At 34.5% G+C, this 21,052-nt stretch overlaps 1 protein-coding gene across 1 annotated transcript in view; it reads right to left on the bottom strand.

The window, feature by feature from the left end:
- Positions 1-7,315: 7,315 nt before the first annotated feature.
- The window catches only part of LOC142234686 (band 7 protein AGAP004871-like), a 32,408-nt gene continuing 18,671 nt past the window's right edge, over positions 7,316-21,052 (bottom strand). Inside the window, exons 6-8 of the mRNA XM_075305864.1 lie at positions 15,738-15,793; positions 13,638-13,818; positions 7,316-7,624 (exon numbers count right to left, since the gene is read on the bottom strand). Coding sequence (XP_075161979.1) covers positions 7,481-7,624; positions 13,638-13,818; positions 15,738-15,793 — 381 coding nt within the window. The 3' untranslated portion in view covers positions 7,316-7,480. The remainder of the gene's footprint in view (positions 7,625-13,637; positions 13,819-15,737; positions 15,794-21,052) is intronic.

The raw sequence follows: 21,052 nt of genomic DNA, 5'->3' as shown, positions 1-21,052 counted from the left end.
CTTGGTAAAATTGCTTCATATGTCCTCTAATATATACCAGCATACGGAGAAAAACGAGACAATAAAAGTTTTTCCCTCTATAGCATCGACGACTTCTCCAACCAAATGGCCTCGGTAACATCTGGCTTATGATTTAGTTTATTGACTTTATGCCAACTCTGATAAATGTTGCAAAGTTTCATTCAAAAAATGTTTTCTTTTTTTGTTTTTTTGTGCATTATGTATTTTTCATATCCGCATGTAGTTGGAGTGTCGAAAATCGCAAAATTTTGCCCATACTCACCATCTCGTATGCTATTCAAAAATGTTTCATAAATCAGATGCCATGGAAATATGTTTCCCATTGAATGCTACACTGACAAAAATGCGTTCCCACTTCCAAAAAAAATGTTAGTAGTTTAATGAATTGTACATTAATTTCGTGCCAATTAATTTTTTGAGGATCGAAACTTTGATTTTTTGGGGGTAGACACGAATTAACGTCCTTTTGACTCTTGGGCGCATATTTAAGGAGATATGGCCAAAAGAATTCATCATTAACGAAAAATGTATGCAAAAAAATCATTGTATAAGAAAAATGCATTTTCAAGGTTCGGCAAGAATCTCATTTGCTTTTTATTTTTTGCTTATGATAATATTTTTTCCGAGTATGACCAATGAAAAAACTCTTGCCTATTGCTATTTCAGCTTTAAGCCTTTTTGATTGAAATATCTAGGGATAGTAACTTTGTAGATTTAGTGGAAACCTCATTGATTTTATATTATGGGTCGTGGTGAAATTCTGAGTCGATATAAGCATGTCCGCCCGTCCGTCTGTTAATATCACGCTAACTTGCGAACGAAGCAAGCTATCAACTTGAAACTTGGCACAAGTAGTTGTTATTGATGAAGGTCGGATGGTATTGCAAATGGACCATATGGTTCACTTTTACGTATAGCCCCCATATAAACGGACCCCCAGATTTGGATTGTGGAGCCTCTAAGAGAAGCATATTTCATCCGATCTGGAAGAAATTTGGTAGATGGTGTTGGTGTATGGTCTTTAACAACCATGCAAAAATTGGTCCACATCGGTCCATAATTATACATAGCCCCCATATAATCCGATCTCCAGAGTTGACCTCCGGAGCCTCTAAGAGAAGCAAATTTCATCCCATCCGGTTGAAATTTGATACGTGGTGTTATTATATGAAAGAGAAGCAAATTTCATCCGATCCGGTTGAAACTTAGTACGTGGTGTGCGTATATGGTCCTAACATCCATGCAAAAATTGGTCCACATCGGTCCATAATTATACATAGCCCCCATATAATCCGATCCTCAGATTTGACTTCCGGACCCTCTTGAAGGAGCAAAATTCATCCGATCCGGTTGAAATTTGCTACATTTCGCTAGTGTGTGGCCAATAACAACCATGCCAAAATTGGTCAATATCGATCTATAGTTATATATAGCCACCAGATAAACCGATCCCCAATCACAGAAAAATCACGATTGCCAACATTTTATAATCTACCAAAATTATATTGTCATATAAAATTTGGTCAAAATTTTATATTTCTTTAGAAAATTTTGTCAAAATTGTATTTCTATAGAAAATTTTGTCAATATTTTATGTCTTTAGGAAATTTTGTCAAAATATAATTTCTATACAAAATTTTGTCAAAAATTTATTTCTATAGAAATAAAATGTCGAAATTTTATTTCTATAGAAAATTTTGTCAGAATTTTATTTCTGCACTGAAAAAACAGTGAACCCACCAGGAAGAAAACTTTTGATTAATTTTAGAAAATTTTGAATAGTTTTAGAAATTTTTAAATAAACAATATTACAAGCGCTGGCGTCACGCCGATATAACAAAAATAAGTAAATACTTTTCGACAAATTCAAGAAAATTTATTAGACATAAATAATTTTTTCACTTTTTAAAGAAAATTTTGAAGTTTGAAGGAAAAAATTGGAGTTTAAAATTGCAAGAATGTCTTTAGTGACATACGAAATTCATGATGGACGCTGTTGTAGTAAAATTTACAAATTTAAAGAAATAATGAACTATTTTGTGAGAAGTACGAATTTAGTAAAACTTTTTGCTTCATTTGTGTATAACTTTTTTCCGTCTTTTAGTTCATTTAACTAACGTACGCAAAAAATTATTAGAGTAAATGAAACTTTCTCCAAATATAATAATTTCATGAACTAAAATATAGTTAAATTGGCTTTAGTGAAATAGTGAGTTCACTTTTTTTTGAGTGTGTAGAAAATTTTATCAAAATGTTATTTCTATAGAAAATTTATGAAGCATTTGATAGTTGCAAAATTTTCCAAAACATCAAGAACTCTACTAATCTACCAAACAGTAAAAGAATTTGCCATTTTTGGTAGAATCGTGTTCATAATTGTATATAGCCCACATATAAAGCGACCCCCATATTTCAGTTCTGGATCTATACTTACCGCACAAAATTTTTTATCGGTTCGTAATTATTCTTCCCTATATATACCGATCAAGAACTGAATATATATGTATTTAATCGACCTTTCTTTTGTCTACTATATATCCCGCATGGACTAACTATAACAACCATGCACATATTGCTCAATATAAAGCCCCCATATGAGCCGGTCCCCAGATTTGATTTCCGGACCCTCCTGGAAGATAAAATATCATCCGATCCTGTTGAAATTTGATAAGTCGTGTTAGTACATGACTTCTAATAAACATGCACACTTTGGTCCATATCAGTTCATAATTATGTATGGCCCTCATATAAATCGGTCCCCTGGAAGAGAAAATTTCATCCGATACGGTTGAAACTTGGTACGTGATGCTAATTAATATCATCTACCAACCATGCAAATTTGGTCTATATCGGTACATAATTATATATAGTTCCCATATAAACCGATCTCCGGATTTGACTTCTTCATCAGACCCGTTTCAAATTTGGTATGTGATGTCAGTATATGCTCTCTAATCATGCAAAAATTAGTTCATAATTAAATGGAGGCTACCCATATAATCCGAATCTTAAATACCCACCACCATTGGCGGAGCTAGAAATTTTCTCTGGGGGGGGCTATGCCCCCCCAGACATCCTTCGAAATTTTGTCGAAATTTCCGAAGCGATAAATTACCCCTATTGATAAAACTATACATCCTCAATTTTATTGCTGTGTTAAAGGCAATATGCAGCAAAATCAATCAAAAACAAAAAAACTCAATCACAAAAATTAGTTGTATCAATTAATTTTTTAATTGGCTTTGATGATTGATACTATCATTTTTTTTTTTTTTGATTGAATACATTTCAATTAAAAACAAGTAAGTAAAATCTATATTATACCCTTCACCACTATGTGGACAAACATTTGTGTTACCATCTCAACTACTTAAAATTTGCTGGGAGCTATATAAAGGTTTGCATTTCCAGATACAAATACTTTTAATGGAAACAATTTTTTGTACTTCTACAAAAACTCTAGAATTAAAATTTAAATCGGCTTACGCCCTGGGATGATACACAATGTTAGTAAAAAATATGGGAAATATGAAGCGAGAGAAATTTTAATGCAAATGTACAAAAGAGATTTTTAATTTTTCAGGCGATACATATGTATTCGAGATATAGGACAATTAGAGTAATATTTACAATTTTTGCTACTCAGCAATGGCGATTTTACAAGGATATTGGTTAGATCTCGCCAAGATATGTGTAGGGCGACTTGGAGCCTTATTTAAAACTCATCCGTTCTGTGGAAATTTTGGCATTGCAGTGTGTAGGATATGGGGAAATCATCACAGAATTTTGTGTAAACTGTGAGAATTTTGGCCATATTTGTATTCTCTGTGGAAACTATCCAGTCAATTGGAGGAAAATCCCATTGAAAATGGGTCTAAAATATGAAACAGTCGACCATATTTCCCCAACTCTGGTGTACGTATATATGGGAGCTATATACAATCTGAACCGATTTTGAATAAATTTGACATGTATAGTTAGAATAATAATTCTGCTATCTATGCGAAATTTCACGTAAATGGTCATATGAGTGCAAATCGGACGGGAGATATATATGGGAGCCATATCTAAATCTGAATCGATTTCAACCAAATTTGGCACAATTACCTATACTACTAAACGTGCTCCTTGTGCGAAATTTGAAGCAAAGCACGGCAAAACCCTGGATTTTGAGGCCATATAAGTTCAATCGGACGAAAGATATATATGGGAGCTATATCTAAATCTGAACCGATTTTAACAAAATTTGACACACTTAACGATACTATTAAACGTACCCCTTGTGCAAAATTTGAAGCAAATCACGGCAAATCTCTGGCTTTTGTGGCCATATAAGTTCAAATCGGACGAAAGATATATATGGGAGCTTTATCTAAATTTGAACCGATTTCAATCAAGTGTACCAAGCATTGGTAGAATGCCAATTCTACCCTCTGTGCAAAATTTCATGAAGATCGGTAGTAAATTTTGGGCTCTGTGGTCATATGAGTCTAAATCGGACGAAAGATATATATGGGAGCTATATCTAAATCTGAACCGATTTGGCTGATATTTTGCAAGATTTGCGAGATTCATTAAATTTGGATGTACGGTATTTCAAGAAAATTGGTTGATAAACACGCTAACTATGACCACATCGTAGATAATTATATATGGCAGCTATATCTGAATCTGAACCGATTTTTTCCAAAACCAATAGCAATTGTCTCTGTCTCAAGAAACGGTCCTATGCCAAATTTGAGAACGATCGGACTTAAATTGCGAGCTGTACTTTGTGCACAAAATTACATATACAGACAGACGGACGGACAGACAGACAGACAGACGGACATCGCTAAATCGACTCAGATTTTAATTCTTACCCGATCGGTAAAAGAAAAGATGGGTCCACTATTTCTTGGCGTTATATACAAATGCACAAACTTATTATACCCTGTACCACAGTAGTGGTGAAGGGTATAATTAATTAGATCAATTAATTTCATGGTTGAAGACAAAAAATATTTTATTGTGTGTGGGAGCCGGTTCCACGACACCGCTATAAATAATCAAATAGCAACTTACCGTTATTTAATATAACAAAAAATAAAAGCATTGCTTTAAGTATGTGTTTGAAAAATATTGTTTGTTATTTATTTTTAATTCAAGACAACAAACATATGATTTTTAAATTTTATTTAAAATGTGTGTTTTAAAACAGGACTAGAAATCATAAAGCAAAACATAAACTTAATATATTCATCGTGTATAAAAAAATACTAAGAATAAAGAATTAAATAAAAGGCAAAAAATAAATTGAATATTATAAAACGTCTATCTTCGATTAGTTTTTAAAAATTCTCTGAGAACAGAATACAACGAAGCAACTGTCGAGAGCAGCGGTGCCATCTCTGTGGATTTTTCGTGATTTTGACGATTTTAGATGGTAAATTGGGCATGTGACGATTTATGATTTTAATCAACGTAGTTATAAATTGACTATTTTTGAAAATGTGCGTCTCAAGTTTCCTTTTAGTGTTTTTATTACGTGTTTTTAGTTGTTATGTAAATATCAATACTAAAAAATATGCTTAACATACTCTCACTGCCACAATCTTAATTGGATTAAACACATCGCAAAGCTTGAATTAAAATATAAAACAACTGTAGCTTTGATTATTCTGGGGGGGGGGCATAGCCCCCCCCAGCACCCCCCTAGCTACGCCAATGCCCACCACCATGAACCAATTATTAGGGTTTCCTTTGAAATTTCAGGAGGGCTTGGGGACTTGAGGACACTTCCCGAAGATAAATTTAAAGATTTCACCTATGAGGACTATATCAGATTCTGGATTTATAAGAACCATTTTTGTTCGAGTTTTAGAGGAATCATTAACATCTCTTGTAAGTGTGCAAGAAAATTATAAAATAACGTCTTAATTTGAAATCTTAAATCTGTGGAAGTAAAATCTGGAAATTTTACATTGAGTTTCAAGCAATTTTCATGATCAGTGCGCCTTCTACACCGTCAAGAAGTGAAGTCGGTCTATATGGAGGCATTATCAAATGGACCGATAAAAACTTAATCCGATACACGTTTTTGTGAGCCTAAAATATCAGAATATTTACAAATTCTGGCAAATCAGATAAAAACTACGGTTTCTAGAAACCCAAGGAGTTAAATAGGGAGATCGTTCTTATGGGGGCTATACTAAAATATGGACCGATACTCACCGTTTTCGGCACACCTCTTTATGACCCGAAAATACCTCTAGATTTCCAATTTCAGGTAAATTGAATAAAAACTGCGGTTTCTATAAGCCAAAGAAGTAAAATCGGGAGATAGGTCTATATGGGGGCTATACCAAAATATGGACCGATACTCACAATTTTTGGCACAACTCTTTATGGTCATAAGATACCTCTAGATTTCAAATTTCAGGCAAATTGGATAAAAACTACGATTTCTATAAGCCCAAGACCCTAAATCGGGAGGTCGTTTTATATGGGGACCATACCAAAACATGGACCGAAACTCACAATTTTTGGCACACGTATTTGTGGTCCTACAATACCTCTAGATTTCCAATTTCAAGTAAATTGAATAAAAACTGCGGTTTCTATAAGCCAAAGAAGTAAAATCGGGAGATCGGTCTATATGGGGGCTATACCAAAACATGGACCGATACTCACCATTTTTGGCACACCTCTTTATGGTCAAAAAATACCTCTAGATTTCAAATTTCAGGCAAATTGGATAAAAACTACGATTTCTATAAGCCCAAGACCCCAAATCGGTAGGTCGGTTTACATGGGGACTATATAAAAACCTGGACCGATATAGCCCATCTTCGAACTTGACCTGCCTGCAGACAAAAGACGAGTTTGTGCAAAATGTCAGCACGATTGCTTCATTATTGAAGACCGTAGCGTGATTACAACAGACAGACAGACAGACAGACGGACATCGTTATATCGTCTTAGAATTTCTCCCTGATCAAGAATATATATAGTTTATATAGTCGGAAATCGATATTTCGATGTGTTACAAACGGAATGACAAACTTATTATACCCCCATCACCATTCTATGGTGGTGGGTATAATAAAATTATACATATCCGTAAATAATCATACGCCATAATAATCAGACGCAATAAAACCCCTCCTTCAAAAATTATAGATAAAATTGGATGAAGGTTATCGAAATGAGATTAAAAAGTAAGATTTGTGGAACAACCACATTTTTGAAGTATTTGTTATTACCAAAATATAATGACTACTTTGCATATATGATGTGCCATACAACAATTGAATAAAATGGAAACATTTGTTACTGTTTTTATTTTCCATTATTCAAATACATCTTAATTTTGAGTAAAATACACCTAAGTGAGAATTTGCATTTATGTGAAAAATTTACACAACACCATTTACATAGATAATTTCTTAAGTAATTCCATTTTGGGTAGCCTTATATTTCATGCTTCTTGCTTCGTGATTATGGCATCAGCCATAGCTGCTAAAGCCTTAGATTCGCTATTTTTCATGAAATACGTCATCATGTCAATGGGCAATGGGAAAACAATTGTTGAGTTCTTTTCCGCTGATATGGTATTAAGGGTCTGCAAAAAATATAAAAAACAGATATATATTAAATTAAAATCAAAACCATAACTAACTTAAAATAAACACTTTCAATTAAGTTTAATACAAGAAATTACTCTATATACAATAGTCAAATAGATATTAATAGGTTCATACTGTAATAAATTAAATATTAATAGTGGTAACATATGTTTATATTGACATATATTATGTCAATATAATGTACATTGGATTTAAAGCTCAAACTTGAAACTATGTTAGACCAATAAAAATAGAAAAACGTAATTGATGTTAAATATTAAAGTGAACGTCCCCCTTCATATGTTTTGACCTGAACTGGGACAAGTCCATATACACCAGGGGCTGTTCTGTACTGGACGTGGGGTGGAGCCGATATACCATATCCTTATGTTTGCTAATTTAAACATACGTATTTAATGAGAATTTTGGGTAGTCCAAACGATTTTTCGTACTTCGAATCAAACTAAAACTATTTTATTCTGTGTTGAACAGGTTATTATAAATTACCCACCCAGCAAAAAAATTTGGAAGTTCTTCCAAAGGCACAACTTTAAAAGCACTTCCAGAAGATGCACTCCCAATGATGTTCTTTATTTTAACTATCCAGGAAGTTCTTTTAATTCAATTTTGTATAACTTGGTTTTTTCATACTTTTAATGGATAATTTCAACTTTTTCGTTTCAAATAGGTTAAAAACAGAGTAAGAATTCATAATGCTGTGTTAGTGCATAGGTTTGTAACACCCAGAAAGAAAAAAGATAGACATATGATGTCTTCGGAAATATTGCTAAGAGCCGGCTCTTCAGCGCGGTTGCCACAATTGATAGAATTCTACCAAACATGGTAGATTTTTTACTCTTTAGTAGATTTCTTGATGTTTTGAAAGATGTTGCGAAACTTTCCTCTCCAACTAAAATGTACTTCAATTATCTATAGAAATAAAATTTCGGAAACAATTTCTATGGAAATAAAATTTTGGAACAAGTTTCTATAGAAATAAAATTTGGACAAAATATTCTATAAAAATAAATTCTATGGAAAGAAAATTTGGCCAAAATATTCTATAAAAATAAAATTTTGGAAAAAAAATTCTATGGAAAGAAAATTGTATAGAAATAAAATTTGGATAAAATATTCTATAAAAACAAGTATATACAGCACTAAGTTCGGCCGGGCCGAATCTTAAATACCCACCACCATGAACCAAATATTAGGGTTCCCTTTGAAATTTCAGGAGGGCTTGAGGACTTGAGGACACTTCCCGAAGACAAATTTAAAGATTTCATCTATGAGGACTATATTATATTCTGGATTTATAAGAACCATTTTTGTTTGAGTTTTAGAGGAATCATTAACATCTCTTGTAAGTGTGCAAGACAATTATAATTGATTTGAAATCTTAAATCTGTAGAAGTAAAATCTGGAAATTTTACATTGAGTTTCAAGCAATTTTCATGATCAGTGCGCCTTCTACACCCTCAAGAAGTGAAGTCGGTCTATATAGAGGCATTACCAAATGGACCGATAAAAATTTAATGAGCCTAAAATACCAGAATATTTACAATTTCAGGCAAATCAAGTAAAAACTACGGTTTCTAGAAACCCAAGGAGTTAAATCGGGAGATCGTTCTTATGGGGGCTATACTAAAATATGGACCGAAATTCAAATTTCATGCAAATTGGATAAAAACTACGATTTCTATAAGCCCAAGACCCCAAATCGGGAGGTCGGTTTATATGGAGACTATATCAAAACCTGGACCGATATAGCCCATCTTCGAACTTGACCTGCCTGCAGACAAAAGACGAGTTTGTGCAAAATTTCAGCACGATTGACAGACAGACAGACGGACAGACGGACATCGTTATATCGTCTTAGAATTTCTCCCTTATCAAGAATATATATACTTTATATAGTCGGAAATCGATATTTCGATGTGTTACAAACGGAATGACAAACTTATTATACCCCCGTCACCATTCTATGGGGGTGGGTATAATAAAATTTTGGAAAAAATTCTATGGAAACAAAATTTTGGATTTTTTTTCGAAATAAAATTTTGATAAAACCAAAATTGTGCCAAATTTTCTATAGAAGTAAAATTTTGACAAAAATTTTTATAGAAATAAAATATTGACAAGATTTTCTATAGAAATGAAATTTTGAGAAAATTTTCTATAGAAATTAAATTTTGACAAAACTTTCAATAGAAATAAAATGTTGACAAATATTCTATAGAAATAAAAGTTTGACATAATTTTCTATAGAAATAAAATTTTGACATGATTTTCTATAGAAACAAAATTTTGCCAATTTATATGTAGAAATACAATTTTGAAAAAAAAAAAAACAACATTCTATAGAAATAAAATGTCTATTGTTGTTTTGATTTTAAATTTTATTTGGAATTTTTGTTTGTAAATTTTATTTGGAATTTTTGTAATTTGGTAGATTTTTGTTAAAATTTCCTCAAATATTGATTATTTTTGGCACGAGTGGCTACCGTGGTTTGGAGTCGATCTAGCCATGCCCGTCTGTCAGTAAGCACATTCTTGTAATTCAAGTCTAAGTCGCAGTTTTAGTGCAATCAACTCCAAATTTGTAACAAGTATCTATTTTGGGTCAGAATAGAACAATATTTGTTGGTATAGTTTTATGCATTTATATAGCCCAGATGCCACAGTTTTATACCGATTTTTTGGAAGTGAAATAAACATTATTCAAAAGCCAAATTTGGTAAAATCGGATATGACGACAAAGGTGAACATTTTCCAACGATTTACGTGAAATTTTGCAGGATAGTAGAATTCATATTCCAGGAAGACATGCCGAATTTTGTTGAAATCTGTTCAGATTTCAATATAGATCCCATTTTTCGCTCGATTTGGATTCATATAACCACGGATTCATATAACCAAAGATTCACTGAAGTTTTAGATTTAGATATATGGATATGGGAATATAAACCTTTATATATACGAGTATAGCACCCAACAAGTTTTAAGAATTTGAGACGGTATCGAAAATGAAATGCCCTACAAAGTGGTCAGGGTTGGCCATGCCAACTTTAGACTTTCTTTACTTGTTTTATCTATAAGTGCGACAAAAGTCAAGTATTAGATATAACACCCTTCGATATCTAATACACGATATGCACCTATATGTCACCAAATTCAGATTCAGGTGTTTGTCCCACATACATATTTCCATCTATAGGCATTTATATGACTCCAGCGACCGATTTTCTCAACGTTTTTTATACCCTAAACCACATAGTGGTCAGGGTATAATAAGTTTGATCGGCCAAAAAATGTGCCTACCAGAAATATTGATTTTAGACCCCATAAAATATATACCGATCGACTCAGAATCACCTCCTGAGTCGATCTAGCGCTTGGTGTCCGTCCGTCTGTCCATGTATTTGTTGTTCACAGGATTCCGGTCGCAATTATTAACCGATTTTGATGAAATTTGGTACAGGGAGTTTTTCGGGCACAAGGACGAACGCTATTGAATTTGGAAGAAATCGCATCAAATTTAGATATAGCACCCATATATATGTATCGCCCGATTTCGACAAATGGGGCCACATTGCGCGTTTTTGCAAACCGATCGTCACCAAATTTGGCAAAAGGTAATCTTTTCCATCGCCCTTCAAGTCTGCAATATTTCATCCAAATCGGTTCAGATTTAGATATAGCTCTCATATATATGTATCGCCCGATTTTCCCAAATTTGGCCACAAAACCTTTATTTATCAACCGATCTTACTCAAAGTTGGCTAAATATAATCTTCTATAGCACTAACTATATGTGCAAAAACTCATCGAAATCGGTTCAGATTTAGATATTGCTCCCATATATATGTATATCCCGATTTTCCCAAATTTGACCACAGAACCCTTATTTATTAACCGATCTTACTAAAAGTTGGCTAGATCCAGTCCCCTACAGTACTAACTATATGTGCAAAATTTCATCGAAATCGGTTCAGATGTAGATATAGCTCCCATATATGTATCACCCGATTTTGAAAAATTCGCCCCTAATAACCTTATGTTTGACCATACAGGCCTCATTTCTTAACTGATCTTACTCAAATCTTGCACAAGGTAACCTTTTGTGGTATTAATCAAACCCTCAAAATATTATGCAAATTGGTTCAGATTTAGACATAGCTACCATATATATGCATCGCTCGATTTTCCCAAATTTGGCCATAGTGCTCTTATTTATTAACCAATGTTACCCAAATTTCAAATTTTGATGTACTATCCGATCGTACTTATACGTACTTGTAGCTTTTACATAAGAATATTGCTCGATTTTTACAAATTTGTATTTATTACCCACACTAATTTAACGATTTTCTCTTTTTTAATAATGGGCTCAATATTAGTGGCATACTAGCTCCGTAGGCGCCAGTGTTGCTAGAAGTAGGGGAAATTCCCTATATGTAGGGTTTTTCTAATATTTAGCGTCTTGTAGGGACGTAGGGCCACAATGTAGGACATTTTCACTCAACACAATTTGTAATAATTTTTACATTTTGGTGGCTCTAGAGGAGGAAATTAGAAGCCGGCAAGGCTTGATCTTTAACAATGTGTGGTAAACTTTATTCCTGTAGAGAATTTTGTCAACATTTTATTTCTATAGAACATTTTGTCACAATTGTACTTCTATAGAAATTTTTTTCAAAATATTATTTCTATAAAAAATTTTCTCAAAATTTTATTTCTGTGGAATTTTTTCTCAAAATTTTATTTCTATAGAATTTATTGTCAAAATTTTATTTCTATAGAAAAATTTCTCACAAAAATTTGTTTATAGAAACTTTTTCCAAAATTTTATTTTTAAAGAGGTTTAACAAAAAAGATTACTAATTTGGGTAGAATTCTACCAACTGTGGCAACCGTGGTGGCAATACAAATTTATATTCTAAGTTATATACGTAGCATATTCATGTTTTAAGATAATAAGCTACTTACAACCATTTTTGTTTTGTAAAATTTTTTAAATTTAACGAAAAATATAGTAGGGAAAATTGTTTGGGAATGTATGGGAAAGTAGGGAACTGTTTTTGTCCTTGTAGGGTAAACCGAACATTTTCCCTGGCAACATTGACTATGAGCTATAGTCAGATTGACACAAAGCACCCATAGACATGTACCCCTTAATTTTCTTAAATATGCAACTGCGGTTTATATATGTTACCCCACAAATGCTTATGATTACTAATTCTGTAATAGTGGTTTAGGGTATGATATAGTCGGCCCCGCCCGACTTTCTACTTTACTTACTTGTTTTATACATGTATCGAATTTTGTCAAGATTTTAAAATATGAAAATATAAATATATTATATATAGCTCCCAACAAATTTAAAGGGCTTAAAATGATATCGGGTATCCACTACCCTAAACTTGAAAGAAGGTAGTTAAGCCAACTATGGACTGATGGGTGATAAATATATACGACAACAATATATGAATTCAAGAGAACTTCTCCCAAAATTGGTGACGATTTAACACGGATAGGTACCCTAAAAAAATGGGTCGCCGACTGCTCCTCTTGAATGTAAAAACTTATCACACCGACAAAAAGTAAATTGTTTTATAGAAGGATGAACTACCTCGCGCGAAAACTGAACTAAATTATACTGAACATTTTGACATTTCCAGTGAACGAAATTACATCTTCTCATAAAAGAAAAAATGAACTAAAAGTAAAGAAGAAAATCATTAGAGCCAAATCATTTTAACCATACTGTAGTTCAATCTTACTATTTTGCTTAGGTCATATGAACCTATGTGTACGGCTTAGGGACAGCTTTCCTGTATGCGTAAGCTTGAGGACTTTTTATACTCATTAAAAGGGAATTTATTTGTCATCCCTATCCTATCTAATATATACTCTAGTCTATAGCAATTGTGATGGATATATAATTATAAAATTTTACACCGTTAATTACATTTTGCCCACAAGAAAAATTATATAATATTATCTTACCTGTAGGTAGCGCAATTGCAGGGCGGCTGGAGAGTTGCCAATTATTTCTGAAGCATCGCGTAAAGCATGTGATGCCTTTTGTTCTCCTTCGGCAGCAATAACCTTAGCACGGGCCTCACGTGCTGCCTCTGCTTCGGCTGCCATGGCACGTTGCAGTTGTACGGGCAATCTTACATCTTTGCTAAATTATAGAATTTAGTTATAAATATGATTATTTAATGAAGGCGAAATGTTGAGCAAACAGAAATCATATAGCATGCTCAAGGTATGGAATTACACAAGAAGGTGATTATGCGTTTGTAGATTTCTTAGAAAAACTACTAATTTGCAAAAACAACAGATGAAGATGGAACAAGTATATACGGCCGTATATACGGCCAGGTCGAATCTTATGTACCCTCCACCATGGATTGCATAGAAACTTGTACTAAAGACTCTCATCAACAATAGAATTACTTGGGTTGCGGTAACACTTGCCGATGGCAAGTTATCTTAAAACTTCTTAACACCGTCTTCTCAATTGTAAGTTAGTCCATACGGGGAATATATTACACAAAAAAGGCCGATTAAATACGTATATAATTCAGTGTGACAAAATTTTCCATAGAAATAAAATTTTGACAAAATTTTCTATAGAAATAAAATTTTGGAAAAATTTTCTATAGAAATAAAATTTTGAGAAAATTTTCTATAGAAATTAAATTTTGACAAATTTTCTATAGGAATAAAATCTTGACAAAATTTTCTATAGAAATAAAATCTTGATAAAATTTTGAAAAAAAAAAATATAGTAATAAAATTTTGACAACATTTTCTATAGATATAAAAATTTGGTAGATTATTTTTGGGGATCGGCTATATATAACTATTGACTGATATGGACCAATTTTGGCATGGTTGTTAGCGGCCATATACTAGCGCAATGTACCAAATTTCACCACGTACCAAATTTCAACCGGATCGGATGAATTTTGCTCCTCCAAGAGCTCCGGAGGTCAAATCTGGGGATCGGTTTAAATGGGGGTGATATATAATTAAGACCGGTATGGACCAATTTTCCTATGGTTGTTAGAGACCTTATACTAACACCACGCACCAAATTTCAAACGAATTGGATGAATTTTGCTCATCCATGAGGCTCCGGAGGTCAAATCTGGGGATCGGTTTATATGGGGGCTATATATAATTATGAACCGATGTGGACCAATGTTGACATGGTTATTAGAGACCATAACTAACATCAGGTTCCAAATTTCAGCCGGATCGGATGAAACTTGCTTCTCTTAGAGGCTCCGCAAGCCAAATCTGGGGATCGGTTTATATGGGGCCTATATATAATTATGGAGCGATGTGGACCAATTTTGGCATGGTTATTAGACACTAACACCATGTACCAAATTTCAGACGGATCGGATGAAATTTGCTTCTCTAGATGCTCCGCAAGCCAAATCGGGTGGTCGGTTTATATGGGGGCTATATATAATTATGGACCGATGTGAACCAATTTTGTGCATGGTTATTACAGACCATATATTAATACCATGTACCAATTTTCAACCGAATCGGATGAATTTTGCTCCTGCAAGAGGCTCCGTAAGCCAAATCTGAGCGTCGGTTTATATGGGAGCTGTACGTAAAAGTGGTCCGATATGGCTCATTTGCAATACCATCCGACCTACATCAATTACAACTACTTATGCCAAATTTCGAGTCGATAGCTGGTTTCAGAATATATATTTATGGGGTCTTAGAGCAATATTTCGATGTCTTACAAACGGAATGACAAAGTTAATATTACCATCCTATGGTGGAGAATATAAAAATCTGAAAAAATTGTCCTATAGATATTAGTAGATATAAAATTTTAACACGATCGCCTTCGTTTTCATATGAAAACGGTCTTCGTTGGATTCATAATCGATGTATATACACACACACATATATACCTTTCGATTATGAATCCAACGAAGACGGTTTCCATATGAAAACGAAGGCGATCCTGTTAATATTGAACTTTGATTATCCTCCAAGACACAACTAGCACTCAACACCGTATTGATGGTAATTCCACTGATATGTTTAAATGTTTGGCTAACTTACATTTCCACACGTTCCACTTTAATGCCCCAAGCATCGGTAGCTTCATCCAATTGTACCTTAAAGAGATAAAAAACGAAAAAATTAGTAAGCATTTCTTCACTTCGGCAAAGGAAAATCGAAATATTTCTGTCAAAATTTATTTAGGCAAAGCCGACTATCGAAAAACTTTTTTCGGGAGGTTCAAGTGTAATTTACTTTGGCTTTTGTGAATTACCAGAACTTTTTCTGATAATTGGTTGATAGTTTCGCTGGAAGTAAAGGGTCAAAAGAGCTCAAATAAATTTCACAAATATACTTTTCCTCTGTTGGTTAAGCTACTCTTGTCGCTTACTCAACGACAAGGTATTCTTTATAAAAGTTAAAAAAATGAATAAAATGAAATAATTTCTTCTATATTGTCTGTTTTATTTAAAAAGGTTCTAAGAACTAAATAAATCCCGTCATATGCCAGGAAAGATGCACTTAGCCAGAAAATGAAATTTTTTTGAGTTAGGTTAGGTTAAAGTGGAAGCCCGATTAAGTTTCAGGCTCGCTTAGACTATTTAGTCCATTGTGATACCACATTAACTAAAAGTACCTATTACATAAGGGCACTTCCAGTTATAACCGCTGAACCTTCTCGATTATTTCCTTCTGTTGAACCAACCAGATTGTTCCAAAAACATTAGCAGGCTGCTTAAGTTAACGTTTTCTCGGTCCGACAGTAATCTAAAGCTATATAATCCCTAAAATTTGCTTACGCCTTACACAAAATGCAAGACACCCACACATCCGCATCATGACAGCTCATACAATAGTTATTATACTTCGCGCCAATAGTTTTTCAGGCAGCGACCCGTTATAGCAGATATCAGGAGTGATATCTGACGCCTCGAGAACACTAGCATATCTAGTGTGCGGTTTAAGTTTAAACGGGGCCATATTTGCTTGGTGTCGTTACAACCCTTGCAATTCTCCCATCGAACATTTGCCATCATAACAGCCTTCTCACACAGTAAGAGCTTGCAAGTAGCCAGAGGCATACCACCAGATTCTAAATCCCCTGGAATATGTATGGTAGTCCCTAGCCTTGCTAGGTTAGGTTAGGTGGCAGCCCGATTTGTCAGGCTCACTTAGACTATTCAGTCCATTGTGATACCACATTGGTGAACTTCTCTCTTATTACTGAGTGCTGCCCGATTCCATGTTAAGCTCAATGACAAGGGACCTCCTTTTTATAGCCGAGTCCGAACGGCGTTCCACACTGCAGTGAAACCACTTAGAGAAGCTTTGAAATCCTCAGAAATGTCACCAGCATTACTGGGGTGGGATAATCCACCGCTGAAAAACTTTTTTGGTGTTCGGTCGAAGCAGGAATCGAACCCACGACCTTGTGTATGCAAGGCGGGCATGCTAACCATCGCACCACGGTGGCTCCCTTGCTAAGTCATCCGCTTCACAGTTCCCCGATATGTTCCTATTGCTATTCACCCATATTAGTTGAATATTGTACTGCTCAGCCATCTCGTTGAGAGATTTCCGGCAGTCGATGGCCATTTTCGAGTTAAGGAACACAGAGTCCAATGATTTTATTGCAGATTGACAGTCTGAGTATATATTAAATTAGAGGTGTGCACGTGAGTAGTATTGTGCTCACGCTCATGCACACTCACGACGGAGGAACCTTATTCACGCACACTCACTCACGATATTTTTTGGTAGGACTCACGCTCACGAAAAGAAAATTTGTGCTCGCGCACACTCACGCACAAAAATCTTTTAAATGTCGTGACTCACGAAAAATATCGTGACTCACGTAAAATGTCGTGACTCACGACAAACTTCGTGACTCACGAATAATTTTTTGAGTGATTTGCCTATAGAACCTGACTGAAATCATGAGTATGGTTAAAATTCGTTACTCACGAACACTCACGAAGATATTATTTTCGTGACTCACGCTCACGCACGACATTTGGTTGGTTAATCACGCTTACATACATTCACGCCGTTGCCGTCAGCGTAACTCACAACTCATGTGTGAGTCACGACAATTTTGTGTCACGTGCACACCTCTAATATTAATGTCAAAATTATTTGGAACATTACTTCTCAGCCAATTCGCGACCTCTCTTATTGCTAATATTTCAGCCTGAAAAACACTACATTGATCAGTTGATCTTTTCGCTATTCGAAGTTCCAGATTTGGAATATACTCCGAAACCCACATGTCCATCCAATTTGGAGCCATCAGTGTAGAAATCTATATGACGTTAATTCCCTGGGATCTGTGTGTACCACGCCTCGCTGTTGGGAATTAGAGTTACAAACTTTTTGTCGAAAAGCGGCCTCGCCAAAGTGTAATCCACTACGTTAGGCACTTCTGCTATTATTTTGAGGACCGAACTGTGACCGTACCTTTTTTCCAACCACAGCGATAGCTCGCGCAACCCCACAGCCGTTGTTGCAGCTGACTGTTTGGCCAAAATGTCTAAAGGCAATAGATGCAGCATCACATTGAGGGAATTTGTTCCTGTCTTACTGAATGAGCCTGAGATACACAAGCACGTCGTATGCTGAACTTTGTATAAACTTGTCGGCTGCTGAAGTGCCAGCCACCAGACTACAACACCATATAGCATTTTAGGTCTAACCACTGCCGTGTATAGTCAATGCACAATTTTCGGTTTTAGTCCCCACTTTTTATAACCAAACCACAAAGAGGTCAGGGTATAATAAGTTTGTTTCCTATTGCATTTTTGCACGAGTACAAAGCTACCGTGGCTTTTCTGGCCTTTCCTTCAATATTAAGCTTAAAGTTCAGCTTCCTGTCCAAAATAACGCCAAGGTATTTTGCACACTCACCAAAGGGAATTTCAATGCCCCCTAAGGATATGGGCTTAACCGTCGGAATTTTGCGATCTTTGCAGTACAAGACTAGTTCTATCTTTGCAGGATTTACCCCAAGACCATTCTCTTTCGCCCATTTAAATTTTTTTTTTTTTTTTTGAGTTAGTCTTTATGAAATTGTGTTTACATCCTATAAAAGAATCTACGTCTATCACAAAAAGTACATACTTTTCTTCCAAACAAAAATTCCTTAGAGCGAATACTAAATGGGTCTGTCTAAAAATGCATATGGGAGGAAAGAATATTTTTTGGGACATAAACGTAAATTATTTGTTTATATCGTCAATCTTTAATATAATATCCATATAAACCGATTCCAGGATTTTACTTCTTAAACTTCTGGAAGACGAATTATTTGTTTAGAATTTTGTCATTTGTCTATATAAATAAATCAGATCATTTATAGTGGTCCATTTTCGGTACCCTCCACCATAGAGTTACAAATGCAGTGTACATTGAGCAAAATTTGCTCAACTCCATAGGCCTGATACTGGGTATTATAATTCTGGTCCCTTATCCGTGTTTATGGTAGAGTGATAAAAACCGATCGGTGAAAACCGGTGGACCGGTTTTTCGTTTTGCACCGATTGTCGGTTTTGAATAAAATCTCATTTTCGATAGACCGGTAGAACCGATGGTTTTAATATCATAAAAACCGGTTTTCGTTTCTTTTTTTTAATGTAAACTGAAATAAGAAAACTTCCCTAATTTACTTTCTGCGCACTTGCAACACGTTTCTGAACACTTGCAACATAGTATTCGCCCAATATGTCAAATAAAACACGTTGGTTTTCCAAAGAAATCCCAGAGATATTTCAATGAAGTATAAGCCAATCGGGCTTGTTCAATTAGGAGCGTATATCTTGTCAACAAAATCTATGATATTTCTTACGTTATAATTATTCGATTTAATTTGGTATAACTTTCTATAGAAAATGAGTTCTGTTTTTCTGAATATTTTGAAAAAAAAAAAAACAAAATGATTCTTTGAAAGCCAAATGCAGTATGTACAAGAAAATTTTTAGTTGTCGAAATATTCGCGAAAAGCAAATGAAACCAAAAAATAAAAACTCCAACATTTTAATGTTTATCTATGGTATTTTTATCGCAATTACAGCAAAGAAATTTAATTTTTACATTAAAACATTGAAGTATTTTTATACCCTCGCCCATAGGATGGGGGGTATATTAACTTTGTCATTCCGTTTGTAACACATCGAAATATTGCTCTAAGACTCCATAAAGTATATATATTCTGGGTCGTGGTGAAATTCTGAGTCGATCTGAGCATACCCGTCCGTCCGTCTGTTGAAATCACGCTAACTTCCGAACGAAACAAGCTATCGACTTGAAACTTGGCACAAGTAGTTGTTATTTATGTAGGTCGGATGGTATTGCAAATGGGCCATATCGGTCGACTTTTACGTATAGCCCCCATATAAACGGACCCCCAAATTTGGCATGCAGAGCCTATAAGAGAAGCTTATTTCATCCGTTCTGGCTGAAATTTGGTACACGGTATAAGTATATGGTCTCTAACAATCATGCAAAAATTGGTCCACATCGGTCCATAATTATATAGAGCCCCCATATAAACCGATCCCCAGATTTGGCTTGCGAAGCCTGAAAGAGAAGCAAATTTCATCCGATACGGCTGAAATTTGGTACATGGTATAAGTATATTGTCTCTAACAACCATGCAAAAATTGGTCCATATCGGTCCATAATTATATATAGCCCCCATATAAAGCGATCCCCAGATTTGAACTCCGGAGCTTCTTGGAGGAGCAAAATTCATCCGATCCGGTTCAAATTTGCAACGTGGTGTTAGTATATGGCCGCTAATAACCATGCAAAGATTAGTCCATATCGGTCTATAGTTATATATAGCCGATCCCCAATCACACAAAAATTGGTCCATATCGGTTCATAATCATGGTTGCCATTCGAGTCAAAAATAATCTAGCAAAATTTTATTTCTATAGAAAACTTTGTCAAATTTCATTTCTATAGAAAATTTTGGCAACATTTTATTGTCAAAATTTTAATTTTATAGAGAATGTTGTCAAAATTTTAAATTTTTGAAAATTTTGTCAAATTTTTATTTCTATAAAAAATTTTGTCAAAATGTTATTTCTATAGAAAATTTTGTCAAACTTAATTATATACGTATTTACCCAAGTAATTCGATTGTGGATGACAGTCTTCAGTAGAAGTTTCTACGCAATCCATGGTGGAGGGTACATAAGCTTCGGCCTGGCCGAACTTACGGCCGTATATACTTGTAAGAATTTGAGATGGTATCGAAAATGAAATGCCCCACAAAGTGGTCAGGGTTGGCCATGCCAACTTTACACGCAGAGAAGGAATATGATCACCTCAAACATGTTTCAAGAGCAAAATGTTATTTTTGTATGGTGAACATG

Source organism: Haematobia irritans, chromosome 4 (assembly GCF_050003625.1).
Source record: "Haematobia irritans isolate KBUSLIRL chromosome 4, ASM5000362v1, whole genome shotgun sequence".
Taxonomy (NCBI): domain Eukaryota; kingdom Metazoa; phylum Arthropoda; class Insecta; order Diptera; family Muscidae; genus Haematobia; species Haematobia irritans.
Note: the sequence above shows the minus strand (reverse complement) of the source record. Positions and strands in the feature narration are given on the sequence as shown.